At 41.4% G+C, this 13053-nt stretch overlaps 1 protein-coding gene across 12 annotated transcripts in view; it reads right to left on the reverse strand.

The window, feature by feature from the left end:
• Window positions 1–13053, reverse strand: part of LOC115131523 (A-kinase anchor protein 9-like) — a 117808-nt gene that overhangs the window by 96591 nt on the left and 8164 nt on the right. For 11 of the 12 annotated variants that reach the window (XM_065020451.1, XM_065020457.1, XM_065020454.1 and 8 more), the window contains exons 2-4: window positions 4352–4621; window positions 938–982; window positions 282–341 (exon numbers count right to left, since the gene is read on the reverse strand). In XM_065020451.1, the coding sequence (XP_064876523.1) occupies window positions 282–341; window positions 938–982; window positions 4352–4621 (375 nt within the window). The remainder of the gene's footprint in view (window positions 1–281; window positions 342–937; window positions 983–4351; window positions 4622–13053) is intronic. The other variant, XM_065020458.1, reaches the window with a different exon arrangement.

The raw sequence follows: 13053 nt of genomic DNA on the forward strand, positions 1-13053 counted from the left end.
CCCCATCTCTGCTGTTAAAATGGGGTGTAAAAGTTCAAGTATGACAGCAGCAGCCCACGGACAATGCTGCACTGTAGTCCCTGGCCTTGAACCAAAACCACTTCACAAGCGCACACTGAGGATTCCAGGAGTAGAGAATAAAAAAGCAACTTGGTTAGTGAGTTAGTCGGAGGACAATCTCAGGGTTAGGAGGTCAGAATGCAGTGTGGAGACAGAGCAAAAGTGTTACAAAAAAAAAAAAAAGACAGTAGCTGGTTGCCTATTTAATTGTTGTACTGTACCCAGATAAACTCCTTGTAAGTCTCCATTGGGTTCTCGGTCATCTCAAGGCAGCCATTCACCTGTTAATTCACAATACCGTTTGGTAAAGCAGGGAGATTTCATGGTTCAGCTTCCCACTGTTCACTGGTGTACAGAGCACAGAGTGAAGGATATAATTCAATTTAGAATTTTGGTTCTGTCGTACATGTCAGGCTTTAAAATAATGACTGGCCCCTTCTCCAAACCGTTATACTCGGTGTCACAGGCAAAGCTTTTAATGGCGGCTCTGTAGAAGAGGGGAGGGGGTGAGGTGCGACGGGACTACTTTGACTTGTCGAGTTCAGGTAAATGCCAGACGGGGACTTGAGGAGCTGAGTGTCTGGCAACAAGCTAGCCAAGTCACATCGTCTGTTCCAAAAGGCAACCTGGGAAAAGGCAGGCCTGTCCAAGGACCTAAGCCCCAAACCGTAACACTAATCCTAGCAAAGGACCTTATTAACAGATCTAAGATCAGCTTACCCTCTGTCAAATCTGAACCTTAACCACTAGGGGAAATAGTTTTTTAAGGTGAGATAACAAGACATTTTGCAATTTGGGTGAACTATCCCTTCAAGTACAGTGTATTGACTCCATTTAAAAGTGTTCTCTGGTGTAAACTACGACGAAGTTAACTCACCTCGGAGGAGTAGTCTTCGGCTGTGGTGGACACTTCACTATCTGGCTGAAATAGGAAACAAGAAGAGGATTCATCAGACCCTGCATGGGGAGGACCATAATAGGCCCCATAATAGTCACCAGTACAAGTGGCCCACACAAACAAGCAGAAGGAATGGGGCCTCCCGAGTGGTGCAGCGGTCTAAATGCTAGAGGCGTCACTACATATCCGGGTTCGATCCGGGCAGGATCCGGGCTGTGTCGCAGCCAGCCGTGACCAGAAGACCCACGAGGTGGCTCACAATTGGCCCAGCATCGTACATGTCAGGGGAGGGTTTAGACAGCCGGGATGTCCTTGTCCCATCACACTCTTGCCTACTTTATAAGACAGCTCCTTTTCAATGGAATAATGGCCATGATCATTAGAGCCTATTCTAGATGGGCTAATTTCACTTGAACAAGATTAAAAGTTGGAACACCATGGTGCAAGACGAGGAGAAATTAAATGAGAGCTTTTATTGTCCGAGTTTATGGAGCAGTAGGCCGATAGTTCCTGTGGCGGGCCGGGCGCATGCACGCTGACACGGTCTCCAGTTGGACGGTTTCCTCAGACACATTGGTGCAGCTGGCTTCCGGGTTAAGCGAGCAGTGTGTCAAAAAGCAGTGCGGCTTGGCAGGGTGCGTTTCAGAGGACGCATGTCTCAACCGTCGCCTCTCCTGAGTCCCTACAGGAGTTGCAGCGATGGGACAAGACTAACTACCAATTGGATATCACGAAATTCGGGAAAAAAAGGGGCAAAAAAATGAATACATTTTTAAATATAATTTTAAAAACAAGCATAGGGAAAAACAAAGCTTCAAAGTGCATTAAAACTGATGGACCATAACATGAGTATGCAGTTTTAGCTAAAACAAGCCCATCCTAGGTCAATATTGAGTGTACAGTTAGAATTCTGCTGTTCATGATATGACAAGGCTATTGTCCTCTCATTTCCGATTAGCCTTTGTGCAGCCAGTTCTGGTCAGTTTCGGAAGAAGAATGGGTTAATTATGGCGATGTCAATTGCTGTCAACCCGTTTGACCTACATTCATTGGGGCATTTTGGAAGCATGGGGTGCCACATTCAATAACCGGGCGCAACCTACTTTTATAAGACAGCTTCTTTTCAATGGAATTATGGTTAGCACTCGCACAGATCTCTGTGAACCAGTCTGCCTATACAAGTAGCTTGGAGGGGAACACTTTGAAGCTGGTGTTTCCACAGCAACCCCTCTCTGCAAGGGAAGTTGTATGGCTGCTTAGAACGTCTCCGTGTTCATTCAATGGTGCGCCCAGGGCCAATTACACCCTTTGTCTTGGAAATTAAACCCATTGTTTGGAGAACAAACAGACTAAAAACAAAATGGTTATAACTAAATGTTTGAACCATTTATCAGTCTCATTATTACAAATATGGATTCAGGTAAGTCTGAACTCAAAGGCATGAGTCTAAACTCATGAGCATCTTGGACCTACGAAAATTTTATCATAAATGACAGAAGTAGAAATTCATGACAAACAGGTGCTGCTCAAAATGTCTGCATGCCAATAGAAATACAGTAGGAGAAAGTGCTGAGCTATAACTCAAGAATACAGACCACCAAAAGAAAAGACAGGAAGCAGCCACTCTATTCAATCACCTCCGTGTCCATTTTGTGCTGCAAGGCCACAAAGCTCTCCAACCAAAGAATGAGGCGGCTTAAACAGTTTAAATGCAATTCTGTTGCCACGGCAACCCATCATTTCCTAGTCACATTCGGGTGGCAAGGAGAGAAGAAATACTGTGTGGTTTTTCAGCAACAGAGGGAATGAAAACTAATGTGGTTCGTGACACAAGTAGTACAAAGGAACAGAAGGGAGGGAGAAAAGAGAGGAGTTAGCACTGTTCGGTGTAGGTGCAGAGTTGGGGGTGGCATGGTGCATACAGCCTGGTTGATGCTTGTGAATGCGCTCAAGGTTGTGAGGGGCTTGCCGATTGTCTGTGAAACAGAATTTTTTTCACATTGATGATGTAACGGCGAGCTATATTAAAAATGACAGGATAAGACGGTCATTTGAACGAAGGAGAGAATCATAGAGCAAGCTTGCAATGAAGCTTTATAAAGAAATGTCTGAAGAGACAGGAAAAGAAGTCTGAACAAAATTTTCACCAAATCCTTACTCATCTTTTTGGTTATTATTTTGCTCATTATCTAACCAAAGTTGAAAGAATACTCCAACCCAACCCTCTAACCCTCTAACAATATTCACACAAATAAAAGAAATGCAGTTTGCCAGCTGTAACTCAGGTGTTAAACTCAGCAAATCAAGAGGTAACACAGCACTAACAAGGACACTTATTAGCTGCTCCACTGTTCATCCCTTTAACCCAGAGTTTCCCAAACTCGGTCCTAGGGACCCCACGGGGTGCACGTTTTGTTTTTTGCCCTAGCACTACACAGCTGATTCAAATAATCAACCTTTGATCATTTGAATCAGCTGTGTAGTGTTAGGGCAAAAATCAAAAAGGTCACCGCTTAGGGCCCTGAGGAAAGAGTTTGGGAAACGCTGCTTCAATATTGCGCCTTTGAAAATCGGCACTCACGAAAGTCGCTCATAGCAACGCATAGGTTGATTCCAGAGACTGTTATCTGAGACTTGAGACACTGCTCATTCTGCTCGAACGGATTCAGACGATGTCTTTTATGCAACAAAATGTGAATCCCTTATCAGGCAGTGAATATGCGTGATTACCAAAACCTTTTTATGTCATGTTTGGACAGCATTTTATTATCCAATGTTCTATTCAACATTTCACATGTACATCTTAGTCATTTAGCAGATACTCTATCCAGAGAAACTTACAGTAGTGAGTGAATAAATTATCATACTTTTTCAAGCCAAGCAATTAAAATGTGCATCTTAAAAACTGTACCAATGCTTTAGAAGTAAAGAGCACATTTAGTGTTAATTCATATTTGTGATTCAAGTTACCATGATCTTTCCCTAGATGATCAGTATGGACAATACAGGAAGCCACATAAATATAGGCTACTACTGCTTACAATGTATCCCTACACACATTAGGCTACTTAACATAGCATCAGCAAAAAAAGAACCTAGAACTAAAATACATGATCCATCTAATCTAGGTCTTGATGAGTGGTTGATTAGCTCAATCAGTTCACCCTTGTGATAAATTCAGCACAGAAGACCAATATCATTTTAATAAACTGTAATTTCAGGGCCAGGAGAAGTAGCAGTTCTCATCCCTTTTCACACTACTGAGCCAAGCCAGTTTCTTCTATAGTCTTTTCAACGCAGACTCTCCAAATCAAGCAGGGCTGCACGCTAGGAGAAGCTCAATTCAAATGGTAAATCAATGGTTAGGGATGGTAGAATAGTTTTTGGCCTTACCTCTATGGTGTACGTCTGGTCGTGTTTGACCGTCTCACCACTGTGCAGGGTCCTGGCGAAGGTAAACTCTGTGGTAGGGGGGTCCAGTTCCCCTCTTCTTCCTACCTCCCCCCCATTCCCCTCCCCCACTGACTGATCTAACTCCTGCTCGGCCTCCCCTCTCGCCGGTCCATCCCCACCCGGGTTGTCGTCTGTTTCTCTCCTCTTTTTCTTCTTCTGCTTCTTCTTCTGTCTGTCGGCATGAGCTTTCCTCTGCCGGTACTCAGCCAACTGGGGTCACACAGGGAGAGGAAAAGCAGACAACAGGCAAGGCAGGGTCAGTGAGGTTAAATACAGAGATTACAGTGTGTCTGCACTGATTAAGAAGCAGTCCAACCAATTTAGCAAAATTCTAGGTTTATTAAGACTATACTACATCTATAGGCTAAATGCTACACTTTACATTCATTTAAAAAAGCAACCACAATCAACATCAAATTATCTTTGATGATTAGTTCAATTAGCCTTTCTGATAGATGAGGCCTACCCAAGAATCAACTACTTTAGTTGGTGTTACAAATTCAAAAATGTTCTGGGGAAAAAATCTACAAGAGAAGAAATACCTACAGTAGTGCTACATAGCTTGGTAAAGCTCATGTGAAACATTGCATGCGTCCCGGCGCTAGCAACCTCGGATGCAAATGTGAATCCTTACCGTACATAGGCCCCTAATGACCAACAGTTAGCTTCCTGTTGTGGCTACCCCTAATCTTTTAAATACCCGCTAAAAGGATTACATTTTTTAAACTCCCTATATGTCAAACATCTAATGATTTAAACGCATTGGTAATTTGGTATATGGATAAACTGCTGTTTTCACCACCCCTTAAAGCTTTCGCCATTTACAATTGTCCCCCCTCCCCTAAATATTAGTGTGCAAAGTGATGTCTTTAGTAACAAATGGAAGAGAAACTGTTTGATAGGAGAGGAGGATTACATCTGGATCCATGTACATCACGAAGATGGCCAAATGCTACTTAAGCAAATGGCGGTTTTGGAATTAGCGAAAGTCTAAAAGTCGCCCAAAATCCATCCTAATCTACCACGGCGCTCCCTTCATCGAGTTTCAGACTTTCATTTCCATATCCCTTGAGGGGGCAGGCTTTCTTTGAAACAAACGTAGATCCAGGGTGTGTGAACAATCCCAGGTTAATCTGGAGCGGCACTTGGACAAATCTGATGCTTTTAAGAGTGTATCTACTAGTGTATCACCTGACCTCCCCTGCTTTTCACAAGCTCTAACAGAGCACAGAGACCTGGAGAGAAAATGTAGGCGGCTAGTATATTGAGATGCATCATGCCAGGCCTGCTGAATTGAGGGGTATCAACAGATTAATTGCTCTTATGTTTTAGTTCATGAGAAAAACATTAATTTCCATGTAATATGTCAATGTCTCATTTTACAATATGTAAACACAGATAGACTATACACAAATTAGCTCGGAGCAGGTACACACACACGCGTACAAAAACTTCCCTTGGTGTGCAGTCTGCACCCACAAACAGACATTTAATTTCCCTCAGTGCATAAACAGCAGGGGTTCTGTACAGTTAATTGCCACAAGGGAACGCTGGCACTAATTACATGGATTGGACAATAAAAGCCCTGATATCCATTATGGATAAGGGGCTGGTGACAGCCACTGAGTGGGGTGAAGTGAGTGAGCGTTAATGCAAGAGTCAGTGAACTGAATGGCCGGCTATGGGAGCTGGCTGACAGCAGGGGAGCTCAAACAGCTGGCCCTTATGGGCAACAGGTGTGAGAATGTATTTTAAAAAAGGACACATTTCCAGTAGGAGGGTATCATACTAGAGCTCAATGCAGCTGAACCTAGTGCATGCAGCTCTACAGTTGGCAGGGGTCTGCAACATGTGTCCTGACCCAGGGGACATTTTTTGGCTCGCCTGCTTTTATGTGGCCCCCCAAATTGTGATCCCATTTTGACAGGTTAAGTTCATAATAACCCAGTTAAAGTAGAAATTTGAATGAATTTTGGCCATTACAGAGTAGGAGGCCAAGTCTCGAATAAGGTTTTTCAGTCAATCATACTGAACAAAAATATAAAACTCAACATGTAAAGTGTTGGTTTCATGTTTCATGAGCTGAAATAAAAGATCCCAGAAAAAAAAAGCTTATTTCTGTCAAATTATGTTAACAAATTTGCAATGGTAGACAGTACCTTAAGTAAAAATACTTTAAAAAGTACTACTTAAGTAGTATATTGGGGTATCTGTACTTTAGTATTTATATATTTTACTTTACTACATTCCTAAAGAAAATAATGTACTTTTCACTCCATACATTTTCCCCGGCACACAAAAGTACTTGTTACATTTTGAATGCTGAGTTGGACAGGAAAATGGTCCAATTCATGCACTTATCAAGAGAACATCCCTGGTCGTCCCTACTGCCTCTGATCTGACACTACCGGTCAAAAGTTTTAGAATACCTACTCATTCAAGGGTTTTTCATTATTTTTACTATTTTCTACATTGTAGAATAATAGTGAAGACATCAAAACTATGAAATAACACATATTGAATCATGTAGTATCCAAAACATGTGTTAAACAAATCTAAATATATTTTATATTTGAGGTTCTTCAAATAGCCACACTTTGCCTTGATGACAGTTATGCACACTCTTCGCATTCTCTCAACCAGCTTCATGAGTTAGTCACCTGGAATGCATTTCAATTAACATGTATGCCTTGTGAAAAGTTAATTTGTGGAATTTCTTTCCATCTTAATGCAGTTGAGCCAATCAGTTGTGTTGTGACAAGGTAGAGGTGGTATTCAGAAGATGGTCTTTTACCAAATAGGGTAAGTCCATATTATAGCAAGAACATCTCAAATAAGCAAAGAGAAACGACAGCACATCATTACTTTTATTAAGACATGAAGATGAAAAATGTCAAGAATTTTTTACGTTTCTTTAAGAGCAGTCTCAAAAACCATCAAGCACTATGATGAAACTGGCTCACATGAGGACCGCCACAGGAATGCAAGACCTAGAGTCACCTCTGCTGCAGAGGATAAGTTAATTGGAGTTACCAGCCCAAATAAATGTTTCAGAGTTCAAGTAACAGGCACATCAACTGTTCAGAGGAGAATCAGGCCTTCGTGGTCAAATTGCTGTAAAGAAACCACTACTAAAGGACACCAATAATAAGAAGAGACTTGCTTGGGCCAAGAAACATTAGCAATGGACATTAGACCGGTGGAAATGTGTCCTTTGGTCTGGAGACCAAATTGGAGAATTTTGGTTCCAACCGCCATGTCTTTGTGAGATGAGGTGTGGGTGAACAGATCATCTCCGCCTGTGTATTTCCCACTGTAAAGCATGGTGGTGTTATGGTGTGGGGGTGCTTTGCTGGTGACACCGACTGTTACTTTTGTCCACCCCTTTGTTCAGGGACACATTATTCCATTTATGTTAGTCGCAGGTCTGTGAAACTTGTTCAGTTTATGTCTCAGTTGTTGAATCTTGTTATGTTCATACAAATATTTACACATCTTAAGTTCTGAAAATAAACGCAGTTGATATTGAGAGGATGTTTCTTTTTTTGCTGAGTTTATGTTCAGTCTCACCAAAAAGCTTGTCCATTTCATGTAGGCAAATATCCACAACACCTCTTATTTCCTTGATTTCTCCAACATGCCAATATTTGGAGTTTGCTTTTTTGGTTATAGGCTATAGACACACACATCAAAAGTGTAATTTATATTTTGTTTTTCCATTCTGTGAGATAAAGTTGTAATTTTACATGCAAAAATAACATCCCTAATGCTGGAATTGCCCAATATTAAAATCACAATAGAACACTTGGTGGTACAGAGGTTGAAAAAGTAAGGGTAGATCGGGACTAGGGATGAAACAGTTACCAGTTTCACGATAAACAATGGTCAAATTCCCGATGGTTAGCATTACCATTTCAAATTTTAATTATCATTAAAACATTGGTTTGAAAAACCCACGGTAAATACTGTCCAGCATTAACCAAAGTTAGCAACAATCTGACGCAGGCACAGCATGCAAAGTGGGTTTTGTTTTGTGTGAAAACATGCCGGAAGGCAGTGACGGCACTCGGGAGATTTGTCACCCTTCTAAGAGGACCAAATCTAAAATGTGGTCGTATTTTTGGTTTTACAAGAGTGCTGAGGGAAACGTAATCAAAGACGGTCACCGTGTCTGCCGTACACGCAAAAAGAAAAGTGCTGCGAAAGGGGGCAACACTTCAAATCTCCAGTTATCTTCGTGACCATCACCTTTATAGCGAATGCAAGGTAACTTTAAGCTCAATGCATTATGTGGGGACTTGGGAATAGGGGAAAATGTTGTGGTTTGTCTGTCTAACTTGCTAATAGCTTGTCAATAATGTAAAGTGAAGGGGGGGAATGTGACGACCCTCCCACTCTTGTCTGCCGTATTCTGTCTTTGTTCTTGTTTCCTTATTAGGATGCCGGTGGGCGGAGTTGGGAGGGTCGTCAGCTACATGGGAAACACCTGGGCCAGGTGTCTCCCAGGATAAATAGACCTCTTCCACATTCATGGAGGAGACTCTCTCCATGCAGACACCTTTGTAGATTGTGTTGTGGTTCTTGGTGACTTTTTGTTTGTTTGCATTGGCACCTTTCAACACCCTGCATTATCACATTCATGCATGCAAAACACTCACTTACACTACTGATTACTGATTACACACACCATTGTATATTTTCCTTAGTTGCTTTAGTTAATAAATATATATTTTGTTACTCCTTATCTCCACGTTGTCTCCCTTTGTTACGGGCTTTGAGCCGGTTCGTGACAGCGTTACCTACTCTTGTAAAAATCCTACACGTTATTCTGCTGCTGTATGCGTCGTGTGTCTGCAGACTCTATATGCCCATTGCACACAATAACATGAGATGTAGTTTAGTCACCCAACCAACAAATTTTGTTCATTTAAAATCCAGCAATCGTCGACTTGGTTGTAAAAGTGTTCTAAAAGGAGAAACACGATATAGAATACTGCTGTATTTATGTCAATTGTTGGGCTCATTGCAATTACTATCACTGTCATTGACTCATGTCTTGACTCATTTGTATTTATGTAAATTGTGCATGGGGTCATTGCATATACTCAAATGCAACAAAGAGTGTGTGTGTGTGTGTGTGTATAATAATAATAATGTAACACAATAATAACAAACGCACTAGAGTTTGAGAATATGCTGGAAGAGTGGGGGATCAACAAGAAAGCCCTAGTCTGCAAAACCACAGACAACGCAACAAACATGATCAAGGCTTTTGAAGAGTTCCCAGATCTGTGGCTTGGGCTCTTTGGCCATAATTTTTACCTGGCCATCACAAAGGCTCTGAAAATTCAGAGTTGACAGAGCAGTCAAGGCCTGCTGTCATCTGGTCCAAGGCTTCTCACAGGGCTGGAAAAGGAGAGAACTGCGAGAAAAGCAAGCTGCCCTCAACATGCCACAGAAGGCTCTGATCCATGATGTGGTAACCCGATGGGGATCTACACACACGATGCTTGAGCGTTTCCTCAGCCAATAGCAGCCAGTCTGTGTGACACTGGCTGGGGAAAGAGGAACATGACATTTGATGCCCAAGGATGCCGACAAAGTGTCATGGAGCAACTGTGCCAGCTCCTTGAACCTCTGAGCAAGTTTACAGATACACTTGCCTCAGAGACACGAGTGACACTGTCAGCCATCAAGCCTGTCCTGGACCACATCATCCGTGACGTTCTGGTGGAAAAGGATACAGAGCCATCCCTGTCCAAGGAGATGAAAAGGGTAATGAGAGAATACCTTAACAACAGATACACAGAGAACGCAAAGAGTCATGCACATGGCTTGTTTCATTAACCCCTGCTTCAAAAGGAGCTTTTTAGATGAGCCTAAGCTGCAAAAGCTGACACTGACAGCTGTATCCAGGAGGCCTTGAAGCTGGCAGCTGCACAAGTCAGGGAAGAACCACAAAGCGGCATCGGAGGGGAAATGTCTGGCTAGGTTGGGGGCAATGCATCAGAGCTGCCTCACCTTGCCAGGAAGCTTTTGTGCATCCGAGCAACAGAGTGTTCAGTGTCAGCGGGCACATGGATTCCCCTCACAGATCCCTACTTAAACCGGACAAAGTAAATATGCTAACATTTTTTACATTTCAATCTCAAGTGAACAAATATGAATCCATACAGGATGTTAGGCCAGCAGAACCATATTTCTTTATGAAGGAGAGAACGGACATACAATCAGTGCTGCTCATTTGATTTGTTTACATATTTTAATGTAAACACCTGCACATTGGATTTGTTTACATATGGTTGTATTGTTCTTACATGCACATTGCTTTACTTACTTAATTAAGGTTGTGTTCATTTAAACCTGCACTAGGGAAACTTTTACCTCTCATGGCCACATGGTGCCATGTTAAAGTTATTATTTTAATGTTTATACACACAAACAGTGCAGAGTGCTGATAATTGTATTTGTTGTTTTGTTGAAATGATTTCAGTGTGTGTGTATATCATTACTTTTTGAACATTTCCAGCACATTTTAACAATACTGCGATAATACTGATAACCGTGATAATTTTGGTCACTAAAATTGTGATATGAAATTTTCATACCGTTTTATCTCTAGACCTAACACTTTATACTTTTGGTTCATACAGATTATATCTTCATAAATACACACTCGGTGTCATTAGGCTAAGAGTAAACTGCAACACGCAACAACTAGGCTTACTTTAACACATAGGGAGGCTGGGGAGTTACTGTATGTCAATAGAGTTTCAGCTAGCATTATCCTTGTACTGTAGTCTAATCGTTTGTAGATGGTCTGAGCAAGTCCAGATCTGTGGAGATATGCACAGCATAAACAAATTCAAATTATTTTCTCCCAGTAAATTGAAATACTGGGAATACTAGAATACTACCTAGAATACTTAGGCTACTGATGCTGTGTTGCCCTATTTGGCAGAGGACCATCGAGTTGGATAAGCATATGGGACTGCGGCCTACGTAGGTGCATAATGCCATCTGCATCCTCAAAGATGGAGCAAGTGACAATGTTTTGCAAACATTCTTTATCTGGGACAAACATGTAGCCTACTTGGCAGTCAGTGAGCGTAAATCGTCGCTGCTTATTCATATAGCACTCTAAGCACTTCAAATCAAAATACTGGCTTGTTGGACGATAATTCTAGAGATTTCTGCATCAAGCATTCGACCTCATTGAGTTGTTTCACAAAGGTTAGCTAATGCAGCCACTGGTGCCGTTACAAGAGAGCGATTATCTGTCCCTCAGTGTCACTGCTTATCCCCACAGATAATAACGATAGATTAACACAATTCATGCCGAAAAGAGCACACTGTACCATGCTAAATTCAGTGTTTTTGGGGGGCTTTCTATTTGATCAATTATGGCACATTGAGTAATGTTTGCGGTGAGTGAGTGATCGTTCATTTAAACAGAGAGCATTCCCATTATAGATAGCCTAGTGGGTACAGAAAACAAACTACTGTGAAAACATTTTTGTAACCCAATGTAAAGGCACGGATTAAAACACAATGAACAAGAATCAACATAAATAACCAGATTAAATTTGGCAGTAGTGCAGTTATAGGCCTATATATGTGGAACCCTAATCACATTTGTAACACCCGCCTTCATTGCCAAAACAAATATAAGAAAGACTTAGGCTATAGCATTAGATGCTCAGAGGTTAAGTCTGAACAATACACGAACCACACCTGGGTGTACAAACTGTGAAAATTTCAAGGTAACCTAACAGTTTTGTACCTCCAAATGGTCATGAATGTGTTCAGTGGTTGAACTAAGGGCACTCAGCTCTGGTGATCACAATGGCCGATCTTGTATACCATTACACAAGGTAGCTCGAGACCAAAATTAATTAGCGGAGTCGAGGCTGATTAATTATCCAAAGGCTCTGAACGTACAATCAATATGGACTAAACAGAGTAGGACCACTGTACGGGAGAATAAAACTTGATTCGGGACAAAAGTTGTAATTGCTTGTGAATCGGAAGCAGCACAGACCTTTTTCCTATAGGGATTGCAGGATTGACTCAAAATGCAACCTCCAAAAGCATAAACAAAATGCCATACGCCCAAAAATAGACATTTTTGTAGACATTTTAGACTCTTGTAGACATTTTTATGGACAGGATTTTTTTTCTGGATTAAAATGGGCCTAAAGTAGTGGGAGTGGCAGGGGGTGTGGCAATGGGCACGTTCAGCCCATTGGCGTGGCTGAATTGTCGAGAACATTTTAGAGACACCCATCTTGGCGGTTTAGAGAAATTAGAATTTTTAGGCCAATTTCCTACAATTATAGAATTTGCTCCATGGAGCTGAGAGAACCTTCTGCAGATTAAAGCTAATTTCCTGCAATTCTATTCATTTTGCCATGGCTAATGTTGCATTATTTTGCTAAGACATAATAACAAAATCAATACTGATAAATTCAGTGTTGTTTTTTACTTTGAAATTATCCCTGACTGTCTAGCTTCTACTTCTGATTGTAAATTCTTAAATATTATATTATTGTTATGGGATTTATATGAATGATGATGTATACATTTAACGTAGAAATATAAATAACCGAATACAACCCTGTCACTGTATGATTGTATGAATC

The sequence above is a fragment of the Oncorhynchus nerka genome, linkage group LG7 (genome assembly GCF_034236695.1).
Source record: "Oncorhynchus nerka isolate Pitt River linkage group LG7, Oner_Uvic_2.0, whole genome shotgun sequence".
Taxonomy (NCBI): domain Eukaryota; kingdom Metazoa; phylum Chordata; class Actinopteri; order Salmoniformes; family Salmonidae; genus Oncorhynchus; species Oncorhynchus nerka.